Genomic DNA, 22,022 nt, shown 5'->3' with positions numbered 1-22,022 from the left:
TTTCACCTGATCTTAGGCCTATACACCTATACCTGTCCGTTCCTTCGACAGGCACCCTTATCGGCAGACTACTAGGAGATACATTGACAAAATAAACAGTGCTAACATTTAACATATTCCAACCTGCTACTTAATCGTTTTTATTAAAAAAAACAATTGACCTTACCGCTTGGGGGCATCGGTGCTCAGCCAAGAGTTGGCAAGCTTTCCTCGCATCAATGTCCCGTTATGTGACATTCATCAGTAAAGACCACTGGCAATGACACACTCCACTGACCAAACAGAGAAAGAAAAAAAAGCGCTCAGCATTCACTTTCCCAGTCCTATTTAAGCTTGGCATTTGCACAGATCCCTAAGCGCCGATTAGGCCTGCCTCTGATTTTTATTTAGACATTAACTAGACCTATTGAAATGCCTTGCTCATTTATTGGCGCAGAAATGATTTTGGCAATCATAACTTTCCTAATGATGTTTATTACAGGTTCACACACCGGTGAGTATCTGGCTTGTCCTTGATATTATCCAAGGTAGGCAGCTGTTTGAGTGTCTATTCCGTCATGGGTAAGGATGCTTTACAGTTGATATCTTCCTTGTTTTACTCTTTCAGTGGACTTCTGTTATGATGAGAGTCATTGTGGTAAGTGTCTATGTTTATTCAATGTATCAAAAGTAGAGACGATGCACTTTAAAATGTTTGTTTTTTTCTCAAATTATTTTTGGTAGATTTTAAATCGATATTGTAAACAACATTTTTGTAATATTCTTATCGTGTTAACTCTGGTGTCTGTAGACTTACACGTTGAAAGTCAGCAGCGTGTGTTTTTGTGTCCTCAGACCCATATGCATGGGGAGATGCGTTCCCATCCTGCCACCCAATACTTGAAGAACATCACTCTCCAATCAACCTGGATCATCATATGACCAGAAATGAATCACTGGAGGCTTTACATCTGGATGGTTTTCATGCTGTTCATACAGGACACTGGAAACTGAAAAACAATGGCCACTCTGGTGAATATCCTGTATCATTACCATAGAAATTGATTTGTGAGGAGGTGTATCTACTGAGTAGTTATTTTCTACGTAGAGACTGTAGCCTATGTGTCCCGTTTCTTATTACATCACAGGACAACTACGTGTGTGCTTGTGAGAATGCATGTGTGTGAATGGGTTGTGCATTTTGTGTAGACGTTTATAAGTGCTCTGTGTGTTTGTATGCAGTTGTGTTGGAGGTTGGGAATGGGATGTCTGTGAGTGGTGGAGGTCTTCCAGGTACGTACCACACCGTCCAGCTCCACTTTCACTGGGGAAGCCTCAACACCAACGGCTCAGAGCACACGGTGGACAGGCACAGGTATCCAATGGAGGTAAGTGTGGGTGATGGTCCTCTCTACATCCAGTCAACTTTACACTGAAGGGTGGATATCTTTGGTGAACAAAATAAATAGCACCAGTCAGTGCCTGCATCCTGGTTTAATATTTAATTGACAGTGCATTTTCTTTTGCAGATGCACATAGTCAACATGAAGTCAAGTCATCCCAATTTGACATCTGCCTTGGATGACCCAACTGGCCTTGCAGTTCTTGCGTTCTTTATTGATGTAAAGTATAGTTAAATACTTTATGTATTTAATTTTAGAGCATATTTATAAAAATATGTGTTTATTTTGTCATGATGAAGTCATATATTCTAAACCTCTAACTTCTTGCAGCTTTATTACATTGAAAATGTACACTTTGGACGCATATCACGACTACTTCCCTCCATTGCCTACAAAGGTCTGTAGAAACATAAGTACTCTAATGTACACTGAACAAAAATATCAACGCAACTTGTAAAATGTTGGTCCCATATTTCATTAGCTGAAATAAAAGATCTCAGATATTTCACATCAGCAACAAACACAAATTTGTTGACATCCCTGTTAGTGAGCATTTCTCCTTTGCCAAGATAATCCATCCGCCCGACAGGTGTGGCATATCAAGAAGCTGATTAAATAGCATGATCATTACACAGGTGCATGTTGTGCTGGGGACAATAAAAGGCCACTCTAAAATGTGCAGGTTTGTCACACAATGCAATGCCACAGATGTCACACGTTTTGAGGGAACGTGCCGTTGGTATGCTGACTGCAGGAATGTCCACCAGAGCTATTGTCAGATAATTGAATGTTAGTTTCTCTACCATAAGCCACCTCCAACGTCATTTTAGAGAATTTGGGATTACGACCAACTGGCCTCAGAACTGCAGACCATGTGTAATTCACCTGCGGGATCGTCTGAGACTAGCCAGCCGGACAGCTGATGAAACTGAGGAGTATTTCTGTCTGTAATAAAGCCCTTTTTGTGGGGAAAAACTCATTCTGATTGCCTGGGCCTGGCTCCCCAGTGGGTAGGCCTGGCTCCCAAGAGGGTGGGCCTGCGCCCCTGCCCAGTCATGTGAAATCCATAGTTTAGGGCCTAATGACTGATTTCCTTATATGAATTGAAAAATCGTTGACATTTTTGCATGTTGCGTTTATATTTTTGTTCAGTATAGATATAGTGTGGTGACTGTGAACATGCTTCAGTCCCATGGAGGGTTTAATAAATGTTTAATAAAGGTCTTTCTCCCTCTCCTAGGTCAAACGGCTACAGTCAAGCCATTCCCATTGATCGGCCTTCTGCCTGAGAGCCATTTGTCCCAGTACTACCGCTACCATGGTAGCCTCACCACTCCACCTTGTTCTCAAGCCGTTATATGGACCATGTATGAAGTCCCCACCTATATCTCATGGTCACAGGTAAGCAAGCACACACATGGAATGGGTTTAATCTCAAGTCAAATCAAATTGTATTTTTACATGCTTTGTGAACAACAGTGAAATGCTTGCTTACAGTAGAATAGTAGAAAAATATCAAAATAATAACACAAAGAATAAATACACAATGTGTAATGATAACTTGGCTAGATACACGGGGTACCAGTACCGCATCGATGTGCAGAGGTACGAGGTAATTGAGGTAGATATGAACATATAGGTAGGGATAAAGTGACAAGGCAATGGGATAGATGATAAACAGTAACAGTAGCGTATGTGATGAGTTAAAAAGGGTCAATGCAGATATTCCAGGGAGTTATTGGTTAACTATTTAACTAAATATTTAGCAGTCTTATAGCTTGGGGGTGAAGCTGTTCAGGGTCCTATTGGTTCCAGACTTGCTGTGCGGGAGCAGAGAGAACAGTCTATGACCTGGAGTCTTTGACAATTGATAGGGACTTCCTCTGACACTGCCTGCAATAGAGGTCCTGGATAAAAGGAAAGCTTGGCCCCATGTACTTGGCCGTACGCACTACCCTCTGTAGCGCTTTGCGGTCGGATGCCAAGCGGTTGCCATACCAAGCGGTGATGCAACCAATCAAGATGCTCTCAATGATGCAGCTGTCAAAACTTTTGAGGATCTGAGGGCCCATGTTGAATCTTTTCAGCCTCCTGAGCAAGAAGAGGCATTGTCATTCCCTCTTCACAACTGCGCTGATGTTTGTGGGCCATGATAGTTTCTTAGTGATGTGGATACCGAGGAACTTAAAGCTCTCAACCTGCTCCACAACAGCCCCGTCGATGTGGATGGGCACGTGCTCGGCCCTCCATTTCCTGTAGTCCACGATCAGCTCCTTTGTCTTGTTGAGGGTGAGGTTGCTGTTCTTGCGCTACACTGCCAGGTCTATGACTACCTCCCTGTAGGCTGTTTCATCGTTGTCGGTGATCAGGCCTACCACCTTTGTGTAGGCAGCAAATTGAATGATGGTGTTGAAGTTGTGTGCGTCTACGCGGTTGTGGGTGAACAGGGAGTACAGGAGGGGACTAAGCACGCATCCCTGAGTGGCCTCCGTGTTGAGGGTCAAAGGGCGGATTTGTTGTTGCCTACTCTCACCACCTGGGGGAGGCCAGTCAGGAAGTCCAGGATCCAGTTGCAGAGGGAGGTGTTTAATCCTAGGGTCAGCTTAGTGATGAACTTGGAGGGCACAATGGTGTTGAACGCAGAGCTGTGCTGTAATCTGTGATAGCTTTCAAGCCTTGCCACATCGGACGAATGTCAGAGCCAATGTAGTATGATTAGATATTGGTCATGTATTGACGTTTTGCCTGTTTGATGGTTCGTCTGAGGGCGTAACAGGATTTCTTATAAGTGTTCGGATTAGTGTCCCGCTCCTTGAAAGCATCAGCTCTAGTCTTTAGCTCAGTGCGGATGTTGCCTGTAATCCATGACTTCTGTTTGGGATATGTACGTACGTCACTGTGGGGACGACATTGTTGATGCACTTATTAATGAAGCCGGTGACTGATGTGGTAAACATATTCCAGTCTGTGCTAGCGAAAAAGTCCTGAATCTATGCTTTCACCATAGCCTGGTAGAACCAGCCTGATCATTGTGTTCCACCAGGATACTGTCACCATGTAACAACCCTGGGTGAACAGCTATACTAGGATTGTTACTAGTGATGGAAAACAATACCATGAATGATCTGATGAATCTAATGAATGATCATGCTTAATTACATCACAGTTTATAAATAACCACCCTTTAAATTAGTTTTTTCTTTCCTAGTTTGAACAGTTTGTCACTGGGATTTTCTCCACAGAGGAGGATGAAGAATTTGTAGCACATCTCCATGATAACTTCCGACACATCCATCCCACCTTCAGTCGCAGCGTCTACGCCTCCAAAGATGCCAAGCTGCTTACAGCGACGGCCAATCACCTCTATAGCCCAGCACTCTCAATATTTCTCCTTCAATTGACTTTAACTGTTGGGATTATCTATGGGCTCTAGCTCTTTGCTCAGGGCTGTTTTGTTGATGCTAGCTTTACACTCTCTACTTGTGGGACAGCCTCATAGCCGAGACTCTGAAGTTGCCAATACCATAGATTTTTGGGGGGATTTTTATTAATACAGAGGATACATAAAATACTGTGAAAAATAAGAGTACTGTTTACTGTGATTGACCTCTATCTTTTCATCATATTACTGTCATTGCGTTCAATTAGAAATGGTTTAATGTTTCATTTCATGTTTAACAGTTCAACTCATAACATTGTGTAGACTAGATCTAGTACTGGTAACAGTACAAACATTTTTTTCATCAATGCTACCGTGTATGCATCTCTGATTGTACTGCATTCAATCACTACCTAACCTACTATATTAATGTTAATTAAACAAATCATTGAATTTGAACTCACTGTGTTTATATTCCCCCTGGTGGCCATATGACATTGATGTATATTCCCTCAGCAACTGCTATGGGCAGGTAGCAGAGCTGTTATTTCCCTGCCTGCCTTCCCTCCCTTTATTTTGTATGAATTTGATCCACTTGAAACTGTCATCAGAAGATATTCCCCACGTCACACCACTACTCTGCAGCTACCAGGGGTGACTCGCTCAGAATGACTGGTGTGACATGCTCATACTGGGGGGTTGTATGAGTGAGATGTGGATTGATAAAGTAGTGGCATTACAACATCTCACACTTTGTCCAGTTCTGGCGGTTGACCAAATCCAATACGATAAAGAGAATGGTGATCCCGGGAAGCCTGACAACCTGACCTGTGTATCCATGCTGACTGTATTGTTCCCCTACTGCTGGTCACACCATCCACCTCCTGTCACTGACTTGGGGTGGCAGAGGGCAGACACACAGAGGCCACTCTGTCTCTGTCAGTCCGGATGGTTGAGTGTGACTATCAGGACTTGGCTGGGTGAGAATGAGATCACTGGCGTCATGGGGGGCCTCAATCACAGGTAGTTTAATTACATTTCTTTACTGACCATACCTGTTAAGTGGTTGATGCTATTGCTATGATTGGAGATTGATGCTATTGGTATACTGATTTAATACTGTTGGGAGTCCATATGATCACTAGAATTGACACTGCCTGACATGGGGGAGAAATCACATGATTTGGTCCTGAACTAAACTCTAGCCTACAGACAGTAGGGCATTGTTTAATGAAACGGACAACATCTCTCAATTTCTGAATGTTGGTTTATTCATGTTGCTTATTATGGGTGAAGGTATGCAGGCATTCTCCATTGACATTTTCAACATGAAGGAAATGTTATTTATCCAACGTCCTGTGTGTCAGTTGATACTAATGGTTTACTGTCTGAACACTGAAATTTAATGTATTCATTCAATTAACTCAATCATTTGAAAAAAAAAGCCTTTATTTTCTATGATTTTATTTTTCATACATTTGTGTAATAAATAGACATGAGAAACAGGCTGATGATTCCACCCCATTCCCATGTCATTTCTGCACCATGTTTTCTTCCTTTCTCCACACTGCAAACAGATTTTCATAGAACAAAAACTACTAAATAAAGCTTGACACAAGCTGAAAATACTGCCACCAGCTTCACCAGCTCTGTCTGACACAGATCTCTCAGCTGTATTGCTGTAGCATATCCCCCGGAACAAAAATATATATATATTCACAGTTAAAGTATTTATTCATTTTAAGATTACAAAGGAAATGAAGACGTTTCTACAAGAAACAATCTTTCAAAGGGAAGTGGAGATTTTTTTTCTGTACAAGATGCACCTTTCCTTTAGATAAACAATTAAACCCATGTTTTTTTAAAGATTTCTTTTTTTTTTTACTGATCCCTGAAAAGACCACTTCAAATACTCACCTTTTTGTTGAAAAAAAGATGCATCATTTTATGTATTCCCCATGACGATAGATAAAAAAAGCTTCAGGTATTTTTCTATACAAGTGATCCTGTACAATATAAAAAGCAAAAACACTGAGCTGTCCAACTGAATGAGAAGCAATGAATGACTTGGTCGTCAGACTTCTGATTGGCTAGGAGGGCGTAAGCAGAAGTGCAAGCCTCCAGTGCATTCAAAAACGGCAATGATTCACGAAACTGAATGACAAGAGACGATACCCACGCGACAAACACACAAACAGAAGACTGAAGCTCGGGGTTCTTAGTGTGGTGATAGTGCAAGGTCTATTGGGTTGTTTGAGATTAGAAACACTTCTGTATACCGAGTAGAATACTGAACTAACTTGTACCGTGAGGGACCAGACATGTTACAAAGAAGCACCATGGAGTGAGAACACCTAAACCAGTCATCAACACACCACCAGACAGTAAAATAAAGACAATGTCACGTACACCACACACATTCATGACATACAATACAAAACACATCCACACAGGCGAAAGTAGACAGCATTTCATAATAGTGCATGCGCATTAACACAGTTGTAAGCGGCAGATTTCAGAAACACTTTTTGCCCTGTAGTCATGGAAACCCCAGAAGCGTAGACATATGACACTTGTGATTTAACTTACGTTTATAAACTGCCTTCTTTTCTAGCCCCCCCCCCCCAGTTCCTCGTAACTGCAGTCATGTGAGAACATTGGAATTACATTTACCTAGGTTTCACTTATTTTTACTATCATTTTCCTGTAATCAACTTTATAGAGCACTGAATACATGCTTCTCTCAAGATTTAACACTGGAAATGCAATGGACATCGGTATGGCTTCCAGACAGCATTGGACAAGCTTTAGGAAGAAATCTAAGCATGACGAAAAGCCTAAACCTAATAATACTAGTTCAAATTGCTATTCACTCATCAGCTGTTACGGATCGGAACCCTTCCTTAGAACCATCTTTTAAATGGTCAATCACCTCTATAAACATGGTAACCTCAGCAGCCAGATTGACATGGATGGATGTCATGTTGGAGGTGAGCAGGCATCATGAAGTCAAAACGTTTCAATACAATCTGCATTAGCAGTCTCACTGTGCAGGGACAAAGTTTGCTATGGAAGGAATGATGCGCCTATGGCTGCTTTTGGAAACACAACACTATGGTGTCGAGGTTCGATTGTGTTAACTTTTTAAGGAACCCATCTTGCATTATTTTCCCATTCGTATGGCCTACAGAGGGCAGTACTTTCACTCATTGCACGCAAAATACAATAGTGTTTTTGGGGGAAGACAAGACGGTACGAAGAGTCATTTCTGAACGACAACAAAGGATGGCAAAACCATTGGAATAACATTTTATAAATCTCTGAAAACGTATTCCTTCATGTTTAAATAAAGTAACAGGCAGCAGCATACTCTATATTGTTTGCTGGAATGAGCAGGTGTGGATTCATCTGCACTCCAGTGATCTCCACATGTTTGTGACTTGATGACACAATGACTCATTCTGTAGCTTCAATTACATCAGTTTTCTGCATTTACTATGGAAAACAAAAGGGGGGGGGGGGGGTTAAGCAAATGGAGGCATCCCCACAGGCTTCTCCTTGGGTGGCAAACCCAGTTCTCAAGACCCCAAACCTACTTCCTGTATGTGCCACTATGGCCACCATAAATGGTGAGAATAGTGTCACCGCGGGGTAAGCGGTGTCCCTCCCACGGCCAAGTGTTTTCATTGTGCGTGTCAACAGTATTAATGAGCAGCTAGAGCTAGAAGTGTGTGTGTGTGTGTGTGTGTGTACATAGAAAATGGAGGGCTACGTTCCACGTGGTCTCCGTAAAGCTTATGAGAAAAGCTGGAGTAGGTAAAACTGTACAAGCCAAGACCAGACCTGGGGGGAACCATGCTGAATAGAACTCAAAACCATTAAGGGTGCTGCACCAGGAAGTCAGATGGTGTACAGCATTGTGGAAATTCAAAAAGGTCACTGGCAGAGTAGTAGAAAACCCATGTTTATGTCCATTTTAAAGAGCACCTGGAATCGTAAACAATCTTGAGTAAATATCTGCATGTATAAAAAGAGTCCCAGACAGGTAGCTGCACTGTATCCAGATGATGGGTTGTTTACCCATCTCCTGGTTCTTCCACCCCTCCTCTTTTGTCCTTGTGTTTTTAGCATGATGTCTCTGTGTGCGTGTCCAGGGAATGGGGGACAACGTTGGTTGGTAACAGTGCTTGTTGTTTTCCGGGAGTTTCCCCTTGGCCAGGGACTAACGTTAGTTCAACGTTCCCCTACAGTTCTCTGCCCCACACAAGCAGGGGATCTTCTCGTCCTCGATGGGGAACTTGTAGTCGTAGGTGATCTCCTCGTTGACGTTGATGGGTTGTCGGGAGTAGATGACGATCTTCTTTTGGGACTCCACTGTGATCACCTTAGCGTAGCAGTTGGGCTGAGAAGACGAACAAAACAGAGGTGTTAGCGTCAGCGTGTTTGCTAGCGTAGCAATGTGAAATTGGGTCAACGAATTGACTAGGTTCAGTTTTGATTGAGAAGAGACACTTACATTGCAGCTGTGGTTGATGAAGCGGGCGAAGTTGCCACACTTGGTGGCGTCTATGATGGTGTCGTGGTCCACACGGAACATGTAGCTGCTCCCGATGCCCTCGTCCTCGTAGCGCTTCTCCCTCATGTCAGCAATCACCTGGTCACAGGATTGGATGGTTTTACACTTAGCCTGCTTAACACTCACCTGTAGGACTTGACGATTTGCAGCCGGCACAAAGTACACGTTTGTGTTGTCGGATAATCTCTAGATTGCTTCCTGTCTGCGCATCGCCTCCCTCAGACTGAGAAGACAGTTGTGTTCTACTCACCTGCCTGATGTTCTGACCCACGTACTCAATCACCATCTCGTCAGCAGCAATTGGCTCCATAGCAAACAAACCCCAGTCGTGGATATGCGACTTACAGAACCGAATCTTCTTCTTACGGAACTGGGGAAAGAGTTTTAAAAAAGGAAAAACAAGACAAATTGAAGTGACAGTATTGCATTGACACATTAACAGAGTAAAATAACAGTGGTTGTGTGTGGGTTGTGTTTGGCCTTTGGTACCTTCAGCTGGTTGAACTTGAGCAGGTCGCTGTCACAGCTGAAAGAGGACAGCAGGCGGCGCTGTTCAGACCGACGCTCAGAGCCAGCTCTGGTGGAGACGAGGGGCTGCGCGGGAATGCTCTTGCCCTGCAGAGAGAGACGGAGGAAGGGAGAGAAGGAGATTGAGTGACAGAGGGGAAATTAAGAAGGAAAACACAATGAGCTCCTACTCAAGGCAAACGGACGCACAAACGCACAGATGAACAGACACCCTTGCTGATGTGAACTCAAGCCCATCAGCCCACTCTCTGCTGAAACCCACCTGCATGTCTATGGGCCCCTCCTCCAGCAGGTGCTTGTTGCTGTTGAGGTATTTGATCTTGTCCTTCTTGTCGATCTTGTAGTAGCCCTCGCTACGGGCACAGCCAGTCATGTGATCCCTCATGCCATCGTCCCTCCTCTTCCTCTTCACCGCTGGGATGTTGGTAGGTACAGGGGAGTCAAGGGAAATCATTCTAAAGGGCTTTTGGAGGAGGCTAAACCTTGGGTTGGTCGAACCATGACCAAGCATTTCTAAATGTACACCTATATAAATTGCTTGACGACTAAGCAAAAAAAAAAACTGGGAAAAAAAGGACAATAAAGGAACAACACTTTAGGACAAAAACAGACTAACTTGTTTGTATTTGAGTAGAGAGGCAGCAGAGGGCCCTATCATTGCTATACAGTTAAAGGCAAATATAAATGTACTAGCAATAAATGGGCAGTAATATTGTCAACAGAGAGTAGTAAAGGATATGAGGGTGCTGGACCCACAGTGTGTCGTTGAGCCAGTCGTTGCCATTGTCCTGCTGCAGCATCTTGTCGTAGGTGACCTGCAGGTGCCGGATGTCCTCCTCATCGATGCCGTCGTTCCAGATGTCGTACAGGATGGTCATCTCCTCGAACTCAGAGCGTGGAGCGAGGTGGGGCCGCGGCGGCGTGAACGCGGGGGAGTGGCTAGCCAGCAGCAGCTCTTCCCACCCTCGCCGCACCTTACGGGCAGGCTTCTGCACGCGCTCCTCTTCTTCATAGGGGAGGAACCGGTCGTCAAGGGGCAGAACCGTATGCGGCTCTGGCTCCCCTTCCCGGAAGTCCAGGCCCACTGTGGAGGAGTCTAGCCCAACGTAGCCGGGTATTCCAGGAAGAGTGGCTGCAGCAGCCGTGTCTGCAGAGAGTTCTCGGAGCTGGGCATCGTGAGGCAAAGAGGGAGGCATGGAGGTGGGAGTCACCGAGAGCTCCATAGGCTCAGTCTTAGGAGAAGTCAGTGCTGCCAGAGCTGCCAGAGCTGCAGCCTTTTTACTCTTGGGTCGCCCAGGCTTCCTCTTAGGCGGGGTTATGTCCGGGGGCACTGGGAGGTCTAAGGCCGGGACAGCAGGCAGGTCTTTTGGCACGCTGGTTAAGGCCTGTCCCTGGAGGGAGACGGGGGGCAAGGTCTGGCTGGCCAAGGTGCTGAGTGGAGGCTCCTTGAACAGCGGACTTTCTGAAGAGGCTTTCCGGTGGATGGGAAGGCCAACAGCCAGGGCTGTGGGGTCTGGGAAGACAGGGGTAAAGGTCAAATCTCTGCCGGGGGTTCGGGGGATACCTGCACTCAGGACGGGGGACTGGGCAGGGTAGGAGAAGGGGCTGGCGGATATGTGGGGGGAGCTGAGGCTAACCAGGCTGCTGCCAGTCAGAGGGGCATCGCTGCCAGGCGTGACGGGCACGTTCTCGGTGCTGTTCTGGGACTTGCCCAGGCCCCTTGCCCGGTCCATCAGGTCCCTGCCAGGGGTGCGGGGCACATCCTCGTCTGTGGACAGCCTGTCCCTAAAGGGGAGGGGGAGGTTCGGCATGGGGCCGGGAGGCGGTAGCAGGAGGGAGTGGCCTCCCATGGCTGGGGAAGGGGGGAGGGGGAGGTGCATAGGTGGGACTACTAGGGATCTAAGGAGGGCTGTGTCGGGGTCCAGGGATGTGGAAGCCCCTCTACCTGGCGTACAGGGCAGATCCTTGTCCTCTGTGTGGGCCTTGGGTCGAGAGTCCTGGTCGCTGTCAGCCAGGGAGCCCGTCGGGGTGGGCGGCCGCAGGTTAGTAACATCATCCTGGGGCTCGGTCTTCAATACAGGGATGGCGACTTCCAGGTCAAGGTCTGACTCCTCAGCTGAAAGACAACCAACATGTCATGACAATCTGTCAGTTAAAAGCAATATGCAGAGTGTAACATCTGAAATGGCTTCTGAAACACAAAGCTTGTGTGGTTAGGTAACAGGAGAGGGTTAAGACCTGGGACTCCTTTGGGTGAAGGGGGCCTGAGGTCCTCCAGGCTGGTCCGGCCAGGCTCCGCTGCTCCTGTGACCTCGCTGAGGGATCTGTGGTTGGGCTTGAGCTTCAGCCCCTCCCTAGGCCTCTGGTCTTCCTCTAAACCAGCCAGCTCGGAGGGCTCATCCTCTGGGGGAGGACCTAAGGGCGTGCTGGGCGCCTTGGGCTCCACCTCCTCCTCAGATGAGGAAGACGAAGAGGAGGATGAGGACGAAGATGTCCGAACCCGGTCCTCGTCTTTATCCGGTAGACTCTCCACGTCTACCGCCGCCTCCTCCTCCTCTTCCTCCTCCTCTTCTGCCTCCTCCTCTGAACTGGAATCATAGTCAGAGGAGTCCCCACTCGCAGAGGAGTCAGAGACAACTTTCGAGGATGCTGAACTGGCAACATCTGTTGGGAGCGAGGAGGAGAGAGAATAGGACAAGTTACAGAGGCAGAGTTTACACACAGTACCAAATAACTATGGTCATTGACATAAGCGTGGATTTACCCTCATCCGACGACTCCGATGATTCACCATCACTGGTTGAGGCCGCCTCATCTTCTTCCTCATCCTCTTCCTCTCCACTCTCCTGAAAGGTCCAATCACAGAGGTTAAAAGCTATTATTAAAAACATTGGTCTACAGTATGATGCCTCAGGTTGCCTTCTCCCAATGAGCTGAAGCACCTGTTGAAGGTTGTGATGGTCAACAGTTCAGCTACCATTCTAGGACATGTGGTCATTTGATTGACAGCTCACCTTGCCCGATGACAACCTCTCAGAAGCCTCTGTCTCGTCAGGCTCCTCCTCCCTATCGGACAGAGACTCCTCTTTCCCAGAAGTCTCTTCTTCCTCCTCTCCCTCACTGTCCAGCTCCAGCGGCCGTGCATGTCGCCTCCGTAATGCCGCACTGTCCTCGTCCATCCTGGACCCGTCTTCTGGAAGTTCCGCTATGTCCTCCAGCTCATCGTCTACAGGCGTGGAGGGTCGCGCTCGCTTAGTGTCCCCGGTGGAGGTGGCATCAGGAGGGTCCTTCCTCTTCACCTGAAGACACACACACACACACATTAATCATCTCTGACAAATACAATTGTTGAACGATTTTTCAAAGCACCAGAGCCCTTTAGACATATTCTTAATCAATCCTAAAAGTGGCTGGTGGTACCTTGAAGGAGGGCAGGCGGATGGCTCCTCGGAGGCCGATGCCCAGGCCCATACCCTCATAGCCTAGGCCTTCTCCCTTGTTCCAGTTCTCCAGTAGACTGGAGCCCATGGTCTCTTTGGGCTTGGGCTTCTCCTTCTCCTCCTCGCCAGCCTTCACCGGGGTCAGGGACGCCTGGGGGACGAACAACAACATGGTACTGACATGAAAGCCTGTTTGCTATCTGGCTAGTTAACGCAGGAGAATACCTGGCTTGAATAGTCATGTCATTACAATTAAATGGTAGCTAGAGTTTGTGAAATAGCAAAGTACAACAACCTAGCCAGTTCACACAGCAATGTCCTTTGTACTCAACGATTTCACCCATTTCAATTAACCAAACTCATTCAACTAACCAAATTCTCTAAATATATAGCTCTGATATACCTACCTTATTGTCAAGAGTCCATCATTTCAACGCATTCAAATAAATTATCACTCATAACCTCGACTTCGCAAAAATATGAGGTTAGTTGAGCTTTTCTGATACAAAACATTCCAGGAGTTCTAAATGAGGCTTTCCTAAAAACATTCATTTTGTATCCAAGCAACAATGGCCACAAAAAGACTGAGTGATATATATTTGAGCTAAACCAACAATGACAGGCCAGGGCTTAGTTAAATAAAATATATAATGATAAAAAATAATCTCAGAATTGACTGTTCACGTGAGACTGGAGTGAGACTAGACAGGAGCTGGATTTGCAGTATGACTCACCTTGGCTGAGTGTTCTTTCTTATCCCACCACTCGTCAAAGGCCCTAAAGGCCACCACCTCCACCATCTTACGGTTGAGGTCCCTCTTCATGATGGCCTTCAGCTCCTTGACGATGACCAGCAGCACCCCTTCCACAGTGGCCTTGTGAGGATCCTCCTTCTTAGCCTCGTAGCCCGGTGGAGGAACAGCAGGGTTGAACTTGGGCATGCTAGGATGGGGCCAAGGTTGCTGCCCGTGGCCCCCTGCACTGGCAGCTGGGGTGCTACTCATGGACAAGGGTAGGTAGGGACCCCCAAACTGCATGGCTGCTGACCCAGCTGAAGCCGTCCCTCCTGTGTTCATGAAGTGTGGGTAGGGGTAGGGCCCCCGGGTCTGGGCCATGCGACTCAGCATTTGGGTCTGCATCTGGAAGGACATGTGAACACTGCCCCATTGAGGCAGGCAGCTCATCAGCTCCATCTGCATCATGGGCACCATGCCATGGGGGTAGAGGTGAGGCAGCATGGGGTGGGGCACTCCAGGTGCCAGGTGTGGGCCCGGGACGGCAGAGAGGTGGTGTGGAAGACCGAAGCCCGCTTGAGGGGGTAGAGGATGGAAGCCGGGGGGTGGGAGGGGCATAGACTGCATGGGGGACACAGCAGAGTGGACCACAATGCCTTTGGCACAGTCGCCACTGTGCGTGGGCGTGCCTGGCACGTCGTCCTCATCCGAGATCTCCATGTCTTCCCCAGAAGACTGATGGCTCTGTGGGAGAGGGAAAGGACAAGGTGTCAGGACATCTCTATACAGTACATGACCTGAGAGTCAAATAGGAAGCCTCCACACAATGAGCACAGGTCCCAGCTTCTCTACTCATCCCTACAGACCCGTTTCCCGAGCCGTGTCATGAAAAGTTGCATGTGCAGTTTGACATCAGAAATACCTTTGATAACTAAGCAGTGGATGCAAATCACATGCCACTTCAAATGCAGCTTAACAAACACTTTATCAGATGGTTATCGTCTACAACATTGCAGATACACCACATTACCAAAAGTATATGGACACCTGCTAGTCGAACATCTCATTCCAAAAATCATCTGCATTAGTATGGAGTTGATCCCCCCTTTGCTGCTATAACAGCCTCCACTCTTCTGGGAAGAATTTCCACTAGATGTTGGAACATTGCTGCGGGGACTTGCTTCCATTCAGCCACAAGAGCATTAGTGAGGTCGGGCACTGACATTGGGCGATTAGGCCTGGCTCGCAGTCAGCATTCCAATTCATCCCAAAGGTGGTCAATGGGGTTGAGGCCCAATTAGGCCTATGTCATTCATCAGGTGGCCACCCATTATTACAGTGCATTCAGAAAGTATTTTCCACATTTTGTTACATTACAGCCTTATTCTAAAATTGATGAAATAGTGCCCCCAGACCCCCAGTCTACAAACAATACCCCATAACGACAAAGCAAAAACAGGTTTTTAGAAATCTTTGCTATTTTTTAAAAATCAATTAGTATATTTGAGTTTGACCACAATATTACTTGCTCTGTCTTTTCTGGTGAATTGAATTGAAATTGCAACCAACTTTCTATGGCTTGTTTTAAAAATAATGATATTTGAGAGATGATTTCCTTTTAAAATAACTGAAAGTGAGAGGTTGTAATCTGAATCAAGGGAAAAAGGCCTTTCGTGAACATAGGGGGAGACATTTTTACTAATTTGCTAGAGAACCCGTTTGGATTTAAGCATAACTTTTGCATGACTGAAGCCTTTAGTGAGAGGTGTAATGCTTTAATATTTAATCATTTCTGCCCTCCACATCATACCTTTTTATTGGTAAACTACATGGTAAAGTAAAAGTAGAATTTTTTAGTGATTCAATACGTAATACACTTATCATAATTTGGTTGAAATCCAGAGAGGTTCGAAAAAGTATCTATATCCTCTATGAGGCTGTGGAGGGATCCAAATTGTGGATTTAAAAGAACATGAATCATCAGCGTACAATGACAGCCCTATATTTCTAATTCCTTGATATTATTGTTGGATCTGATTTTAATAGCTAACATTTTGATGGCTATAATAAATAGATATGCTGATAGTGGACAACCTTGGTTTACTCCTCTTGACAATTTAACATTTTCTGAGAAGTAGCCATTATTTACTATTTTACACCTAGGGTTACTATACATAACTTTAACCCATTTTACAAGAGATTTCTCCAAAACTGAAATGTTCCAGACATTTATATAGAAACTCCAGTCGTACTTTATCAAAAGCCTTTTCAAAGTCTGCTATGAATAGCAGGCCTGGTTTCCCAGATTTTTCATAGTGTTCTATTGTTTACAGTACTTGCCTTATATTATCTCCAATGTATCGTCCATGTAAAAAACCTGTCTGATTAGAATTAATAATGTCCGACAATACTTATGCGCTATACTTTTAGCATCACAACACTGAAGGCCTCCCATTTCTTTTTAAATGGACTGGATCTTTCTATTTCCCACTTGTATCCTGTTTCAGTAATAATGAAATCAGACCTTGAGTGTCTGATAATCTACCATGTTTATAGGAGTGGTTAAAACATGCTAATAACGGTCCTCTGAGTATATCAAAAGAGGTTTGGTATTCCTCAACTGGTAGGCCATCCAGCCCTGGAGTTTTACTGGACTTAAAGGCTTTAAATTGCATCAAGAAGTTCCTCCTCTGTAATTTCACGTTCACATGAGTATTTCTGTATGGCTGTTATTATTACATTATTAATAGATGGAGGCAACAAACAAAAACATATGCTTTAAGTACTTTGCTTCCTCTTTCAAAATAAAATTTGGTGAATCATAGGTGACCCCATCATTTGTAAGAAGTTTTAGTCAATTATTTTTGGTAGCATTTTTACGCTGAAAATTTTAAATATATATATATATTTTTTTTAATCGAATTTTTCTCCATTTCCCATCCAGTATGCTTTATTATTATTATATATTACACTTGATCTTCGTTGAATAAGTTCCTCAATTTCTTTTTGTTTTTCCTCTAACTTATTCTGAGCCTCTATGGTATTGTTTTTATTGCCATCTGTTCTGTTTGACCTAAGACTTACCAACTCCGACCTTTCCTAATATGTTCAGTCTCCCCAAAACGCTTGTCCATTTCAAGTAACATCCATAACGCACTTCTTAATTGCTTTATTTCGCCAACATGTCAATATTTACAAGGCCACTTTTTGGGGTACACTCCCCCAAGGGCTACTATTGACGCACAAATCAAAAGTTTCATTTACATTTTGCTTGTCCATTCTGTGAGATATTAAAGTAGTGATTTTGCATGAAAAATGCAATGCACAAAAACACCGAAATCACCCTAGTAACTTAAATGGATTCTGAACACAAGCATGAATAAAATGACTAAATGTTTCCCCCAACCCATTAATAATAGCCATCATTGTTAAACAACCCATATCTGGGTGGCAATGAAATCATGATTCATGAAACAAACAAACTCGCAAAGACTTAAAAAGCCTGGGGAGTGGTGTGTATGTGCCAAACTAGTCATATTATTGAAATGTTGCTTTGTGATAACATAAAACATACAGGGCTATGTGGCCAATCCTGAATGTCAGGCTCAACAGAACCAGTAAGTGATGAGTGTTGAATGGGGCCTGTAGGCTACTCCTCCCCTGACGACGTGTCCCATGAGCTTTAAAAAGAGGAAGTGAAAGTGTTTTCTATTCCCCAACAGCAGGAGTCCGGTTTCTCTTTCCCAGTCACATCACTTGGTGTGGGTCTACTACTACCAGGGCACAAGCTAGTTACAAACAGTGAGTATCAAACATGAGGAAAATAACTGTACTCATCAAGAGAATAATTACTTCCTAAAGTGTTTTTCTTTAACTATCAAAGACTAGTTGAACCGATAGAGGTACCCTGTTAGGCCATAAAATTGTACCGCTACTGTACTGCCACTTACTTTTCCTGACAAATTGCTCTGGGACCAGGTTTTAAAGCCTTTGTTTGATGTTTCCCTGATACATGTCCACACTTTGGAGGGCTGGCTGCAATGTTCAAGTGTGCTATGTAGAGAATTAACTAGCAACTGTAGGAGCTTTGCATTTTTTTTGCAAAATGATTAATACATGCTTTTTAAAACACACAGCCAAACAAACAGAAAGACCATGGAAACAGATTGTCAGAGTACATGAAGAGTGTGTGAAGTGTATTTCTTTGAGAGTTCTGACGGCAGGGGAAAAACACACTACTCAAACGTTCTGTATCACAGTATGTTGTTGATAACTTCACAGCATACCAAGTTTGGAAGAAACCCATATAATAACAGTTTGCTGTGAAACCAGTATAAACCATTTCCTCTGGTAGCACAAGAATGAAACAAGACAAAGTGCAGGCCTATGTTTACTTCCTGTGCCCCCCCCCCCTATAACTGCCAAATAGATCAGGCTGCAAGCAGACATCTCCATAGCAATACTACTACTCTGGCAAATAACATGTCATGTATGGAATGGACCCTCTATTCCCCCTTCTCATCCCTAACTTTCTAAAAATAGTGTATCTATCCAAAGTTAGGATGATACTGTTCGTTCTTACCTCCAATTTGTCTGTGGGTGTGTGGTTTCCGAGGCGACCATCCTTCGGGTCACTGGTGTTCATCCCATGGAGATGGTCTGGGGAGATGACCCTCTCGAGGAGCAAGCCTGTTCCAGGGATGGGCTCCTCATCATCGGAGTCAGGCAGGGGCGTAGGGCTGACATCCTCCAGGCCTGTGCTAGAGGGCCGAGAGGTGTGGGTGCCCCCATAAGGAGGGATGGGTGACAGCTGAGAGGAAGAGGAGGAGATGGGGCTCCCCTCCATACGCACCTCAGTGTCTGATGAGTCGCCTCCCGGAAGGAAGGGAAGCTTTGTCCTTTTCTCCTTGAGCAGCATCTCGATACGGGAGTCCAGGCTATTTCGCTCTGACTCCAGCGTCGGGGTGCCGGGAGAAGGTGGGCAGGGCTCTGGTTTCCGGGCAAGGGGGGTGCTGGGGTGGGCCTTGGGTTCAGGTGGGGGTTCTGGAATGGGTGGAGTACCTGGCTTATCCTTGACTGGCATGAAGTCAGTGGCAGGGGCCATGGGGGGCTGGGGGGGTCTCCGGTACTCCGCCTCCCGCTGGACGGGCTGGTGGATCGGAGGTTCTGAGGGGGGGAACGCCGGGGGCATGGGGGCCTGCTGGTAGGGGGAGAAGGCTGACTTAAAGCTGGCACTGGTAGGGGGAGGTGGTGTGTGGGCAAAGGATGAGGCAGAGGGAGGGGGTTCAGGTGGGGCAGGTTGGTGCTGCTTAAAGGCAGACTGTTCAAAATTTCCTCGGTAAGAGGAGGAGGATGAGGAGGATCCCGATCCCCCAGCGCCATGGACGTAGCGCCTCTCCGGTCTCCGGTTGTAGGCATCCTGGAACTTGCTCTCGTGTCTGCGAGACTTGTAGCTTCCGGAGCCTTCGGCCCGGCTAGACTGGTAGGCTGGGGTGCCCTGTCTGCTGGAATAGCTGGAGTCCTGAGAGAAGGGGGTGCTGGTCTGGCGAGGGGTATGAGGGGTGCCCTGGGACTGCGGCGTGTCTTGCCTTAGGCTAGAGTAAGCCGTGTCCTGGGACAGTGGGGTGGTGTTGGTGGCGGTGCCGCTGGGGGTCACTGTGCCTCCCACTGCAGCAGATGAGCTGCTCTCAGAGAGCCGGCGCAAGGGTTCACAAGCCTGGGGAGGGACACACCAAAATCTGCTTAGGAAATCCACTCACAGAAGGCAGTGATGAAACACAGTCAGGTCAAATTAATTAAATTATTACCACCCTTGATAAAGAGGAGCAAAACAAAGAACTGTACAAATACTGAGCTTTATTGTGCAGTATGCTAAAAAGAAAATTGGGTAAATATATTATTTTATACTAATACAATTGCTCAGAGAAATATATTTTAACAAGCAATACATATTTTTCTCAAAAAGATAGGTCAAAAGTATTGGCACCCCTGTTTTGAATATCTCACCTTCCAAGGATAATGCCACAGCCTTTTTATAAAAAGGTTTAATGAGATTGGAGAACACAGGGATCTTATACCATTCCTCCATACATAATCCATTCTAGATCCTTGATATCCTTAAGTCTGCGCGTATGGACTGCCCTCTGTAGCTAGGTTTCCATCCAATGGGCGACATATTTGCATGCAAATATTCTCAAATCTGCATAAAGAAAATGTATGCATTTACCCACCAGTGGTGTGTTTCCACACAACTGACTTGCGGATAAAAACATTTTTTTTTTTTAAAGTGATGACGACGTAGTGCACAGAAAATGTAATTTTTTCACTTACGTTTTCATGTACTGAATAAAAATATAAAGGTCAATGTGTTTCCATCGCATGTTAACAAATTTCAACTAGTTTAACAAAAACTGTTGCATTAAATAACTCATGTCTGGTCTTGGCAAGGGTGCTCTAGCCAAGAACTAGCAGACACGGTGAGGGTAGGCTTGACTGCATGAGATTATTATGGATAAGAGCAAGAATATTTGTATTTATCAAATGGCAGTGAAGCATCATGTCATCAGAATATGACCCTAGATATTTATTGGAAAGGAGCATCAAGCTCATCAACATGCACTTTCACCACCCTGCGAAGTTCATCATAACTTAAAATATATCTGTAGTCTATTAACCTGCTTGGTTTCTCGAGTCGTAGTGGGAAGACCACACACACCATATCATCACGTGACTCCAAGTTTACCTCGATATTATGGTTTTATTGAAATATTTGCGCATAAAGGCATTTCCACTGCCATTTCTCGCATAACTAATTTTACAGACACAAAGGGATCCCATGTCGAGAAAACAATTAAATCGGTCGGCATTTAGAAAATTGTACCGAAATCACCTGTTTCCATCACAGATTATTTTTTTTATACGATACGAGTTTATTTGCATAAAAACTGTGGATGGAAACATGGTTTGTGTGGCCATAGAGATCCACGTCCATGTAATCTGAACATTGCACAGGTTCAAATCCAAGTGTCTATTCCGTTTAGTAATCTCCAGGCTTTTACATTTATTGGATGACATGAAAATAGAGCTCTTTGGCCACGCACACCAGTGGTAGGTTTGGCGTCACAAGAAAAATGCATATGAAGTAAAGAACCCCATACCTACTGTAAAATATGGTGGTGGATATTTTATCTTATGGAGACATTTTGCATCCACTGGTCCTGGGGCCCTTGTTAAGGTCAACAGCATCATTAACTTTACCCAGTACTAAGGCATTTTAGCCAAAAAAAACTGGTTTCCTCTACCATGAGGCTGAAACTTGGCCACAAGTGGATCTTCCAGCAAGACAATAACCAAGCACACATTAAAATCCACAAAAAAATCTACATTTTGCAATAGCTATCTCAGTCTTCGGCTTGAACCCCATTGAAAACCTGTGGTTTGAATGGAAGAGGACAGTCCATAAGCCAGGGGTGTAAATTGGTTATGGCAGTCGCCATACCCTAGCTCAACACCAACAATGTAAAATAGGCTACTAAATCATTCTAATACCGATTAAAAAGCAAATGCAGTTCAGCAGTATTAGCGGGTTGAATCCCCCCCGTCACTTTACCATACCCTAGGTTTAGCTGAAATGACGTCCCTGCCATAAGCGCAGACAAAGGATATAAAGGATCTGGAAAGATTCTGTACAGAGGAAGGGTCCAAGATCCCACCCAGTGTGTTCTCCAAACTAAAAAATAATTATATATATATTTTAAAGGCTCAGTGTCATTATCCGCACATGGTGAGGTATTGAAAAACAGAGGTGCCATTGATTTTGACTCCCATTAAAATAAAATATTTGTGGTAAAAAAAAAATTGCATGCAATACAGCTCAGTATTTGTGTTATTTATAATTGCTAATCAAGAGTGCCAATAACTTCGGGCCTGACTGTATATAACATCAGATTATCAGCACCAGAGTTATGATTTCACTTAACAGGC

General features: G+C 45.0%; 2 protein-coding genes across 5 annotated transcripts in view; one reads left to right on the top strand and one right to left on the bottom strand.

Annotated features, from left to right (window-relative positions):
* The first annotated feature begins 315 nt into the window (after window positions 1–315).
* Window positions 316–6,285, top strand: car15 (carbonic anhydrase 15). The gene is made up of 8 exons (XM_021602678.3): window positions 316–493; window positions 608–637; window positions 835–1,011; window positions 1,222–1,367; window positions 1,509–1,601; window positions 1,713–1,779; window positions 2,623–2,783; window positions 4,591–6,285. The coding sequence occupies exons 1-8, from the start codon at window positions 412–414 to the stop codon at window positions 4,813–4,815; spliced, it is 981 nt and encodes a 326-aa protein (XP_021458353.1). The 5' UTR covers window positions 316–411; the 3' UTR covers window positions 4,816–6,285.
* The window catches only part of LOC110523727 (SET domain containing 1B, histone lysine methyltransferase), a 24,278-nt gene continuing 8,452 nt past the window's right edge, over window positions 6,197–22,022 (bottom strand). For 2 of the 4 annotated variants that reach the window (XM_090234738.1, XM_090234736.1), the window contains exons 6-18: window positions 18,622–19,755; window positions 14,040–14,783; window positions 13,286–13,456; window positions 12,880–13,164; window positions 12,630–12,711; window positions 12,104–12,529; window positions 11,811–11,981; window positions 10,606–11,378; window positions 10,128–10,295; window positions 9,827–9,952; window positions 9,588–9,707; window positions 9,278–9,415; window positions 6,197–9,163 (exon numbers count right to left, since the gene is read on the bottom strand). In XM_090234738.1, the coding sequence (XP_090090864.1) occupies window positions 8,990–9,163; window positions 9,278–9,415; window positions 9,588–9,707; window positions 9,827–9,952; window positions 10,128–10,295; window positions 10,606–11,378; window positions 11,811–11,981; window positions 12,104–12,529; window positions 12,630–12,711; window positions 12,880–13,164; window positions 13,286–13,456; window positions 14,040–14,783; window positions 18,622–19,755 (4,512 nt within the window). In that variant the 3' untranslated portion in view covers window positions 6,197–8,989. Of the gene's footprint in view, window positions 9,164–9,277; window positions 9,416–9,587; window positions 9,708–9,826; window positions 9,953–10,127; window positions 10,296–10,605; window positions 11,982–12,103; window positions 12,530–12,629; window positions 12,712–12,879; window positions 13,165–13,285; window positions 13,457–14,039; window positions 14,784–18,621; window positions 19,756–22,022 lie in introns of all 4 variants that reach the window. The other 2 variants (XM_090234735.1, XM_090234734.1) reach the window with 1 other exon arrangement.

This window comes from Oncorhynchus mykiss, chromosome 5, assembly GCF_057628025.1.
Source record: "Oncorhynchus mykiss isolate SJ-2025 chromosome 5, ASM5762802v1, whole genome shotgun sequence".
Taxonomy (NCBI): domain Eukaryota; kingdom Metazoa; phylum Chordata; class Actinopteri; order Salmoniformes; family Salmonidae; genus Oncorhynchus; species Oncorhynchus mykiss.
The sequence above is the reverse complement of the archived record's forward strand: the minus strand, read 5'-3'. Positions and strand labels throughout refer to the sequence as shown.

Bases quoted from the DNA above. Each gene is read 5' to 3' on its own strand.
- car15 (XM_021602678.3), top strand. From the start codon at position 412: ATGCCTTGCTCATTTATTGGCGCAGAAATGATTTTGGCAATCATAACT. The intron at 1,368-1,508 runs GTAAGTGTGGGT...TTTCTTTTGCAG, and splicing joins GGCACAGGTATCCAATGGAG to ATGCACATAGTCAACATGAA. The intron at 2,784-4,590 runs GTAAGCAAGCAC...TTTCTTTCCTAG, and splicing joins CCTATATCTCATGGTCACAG to TTTGAACAGTTTGTCACTGG.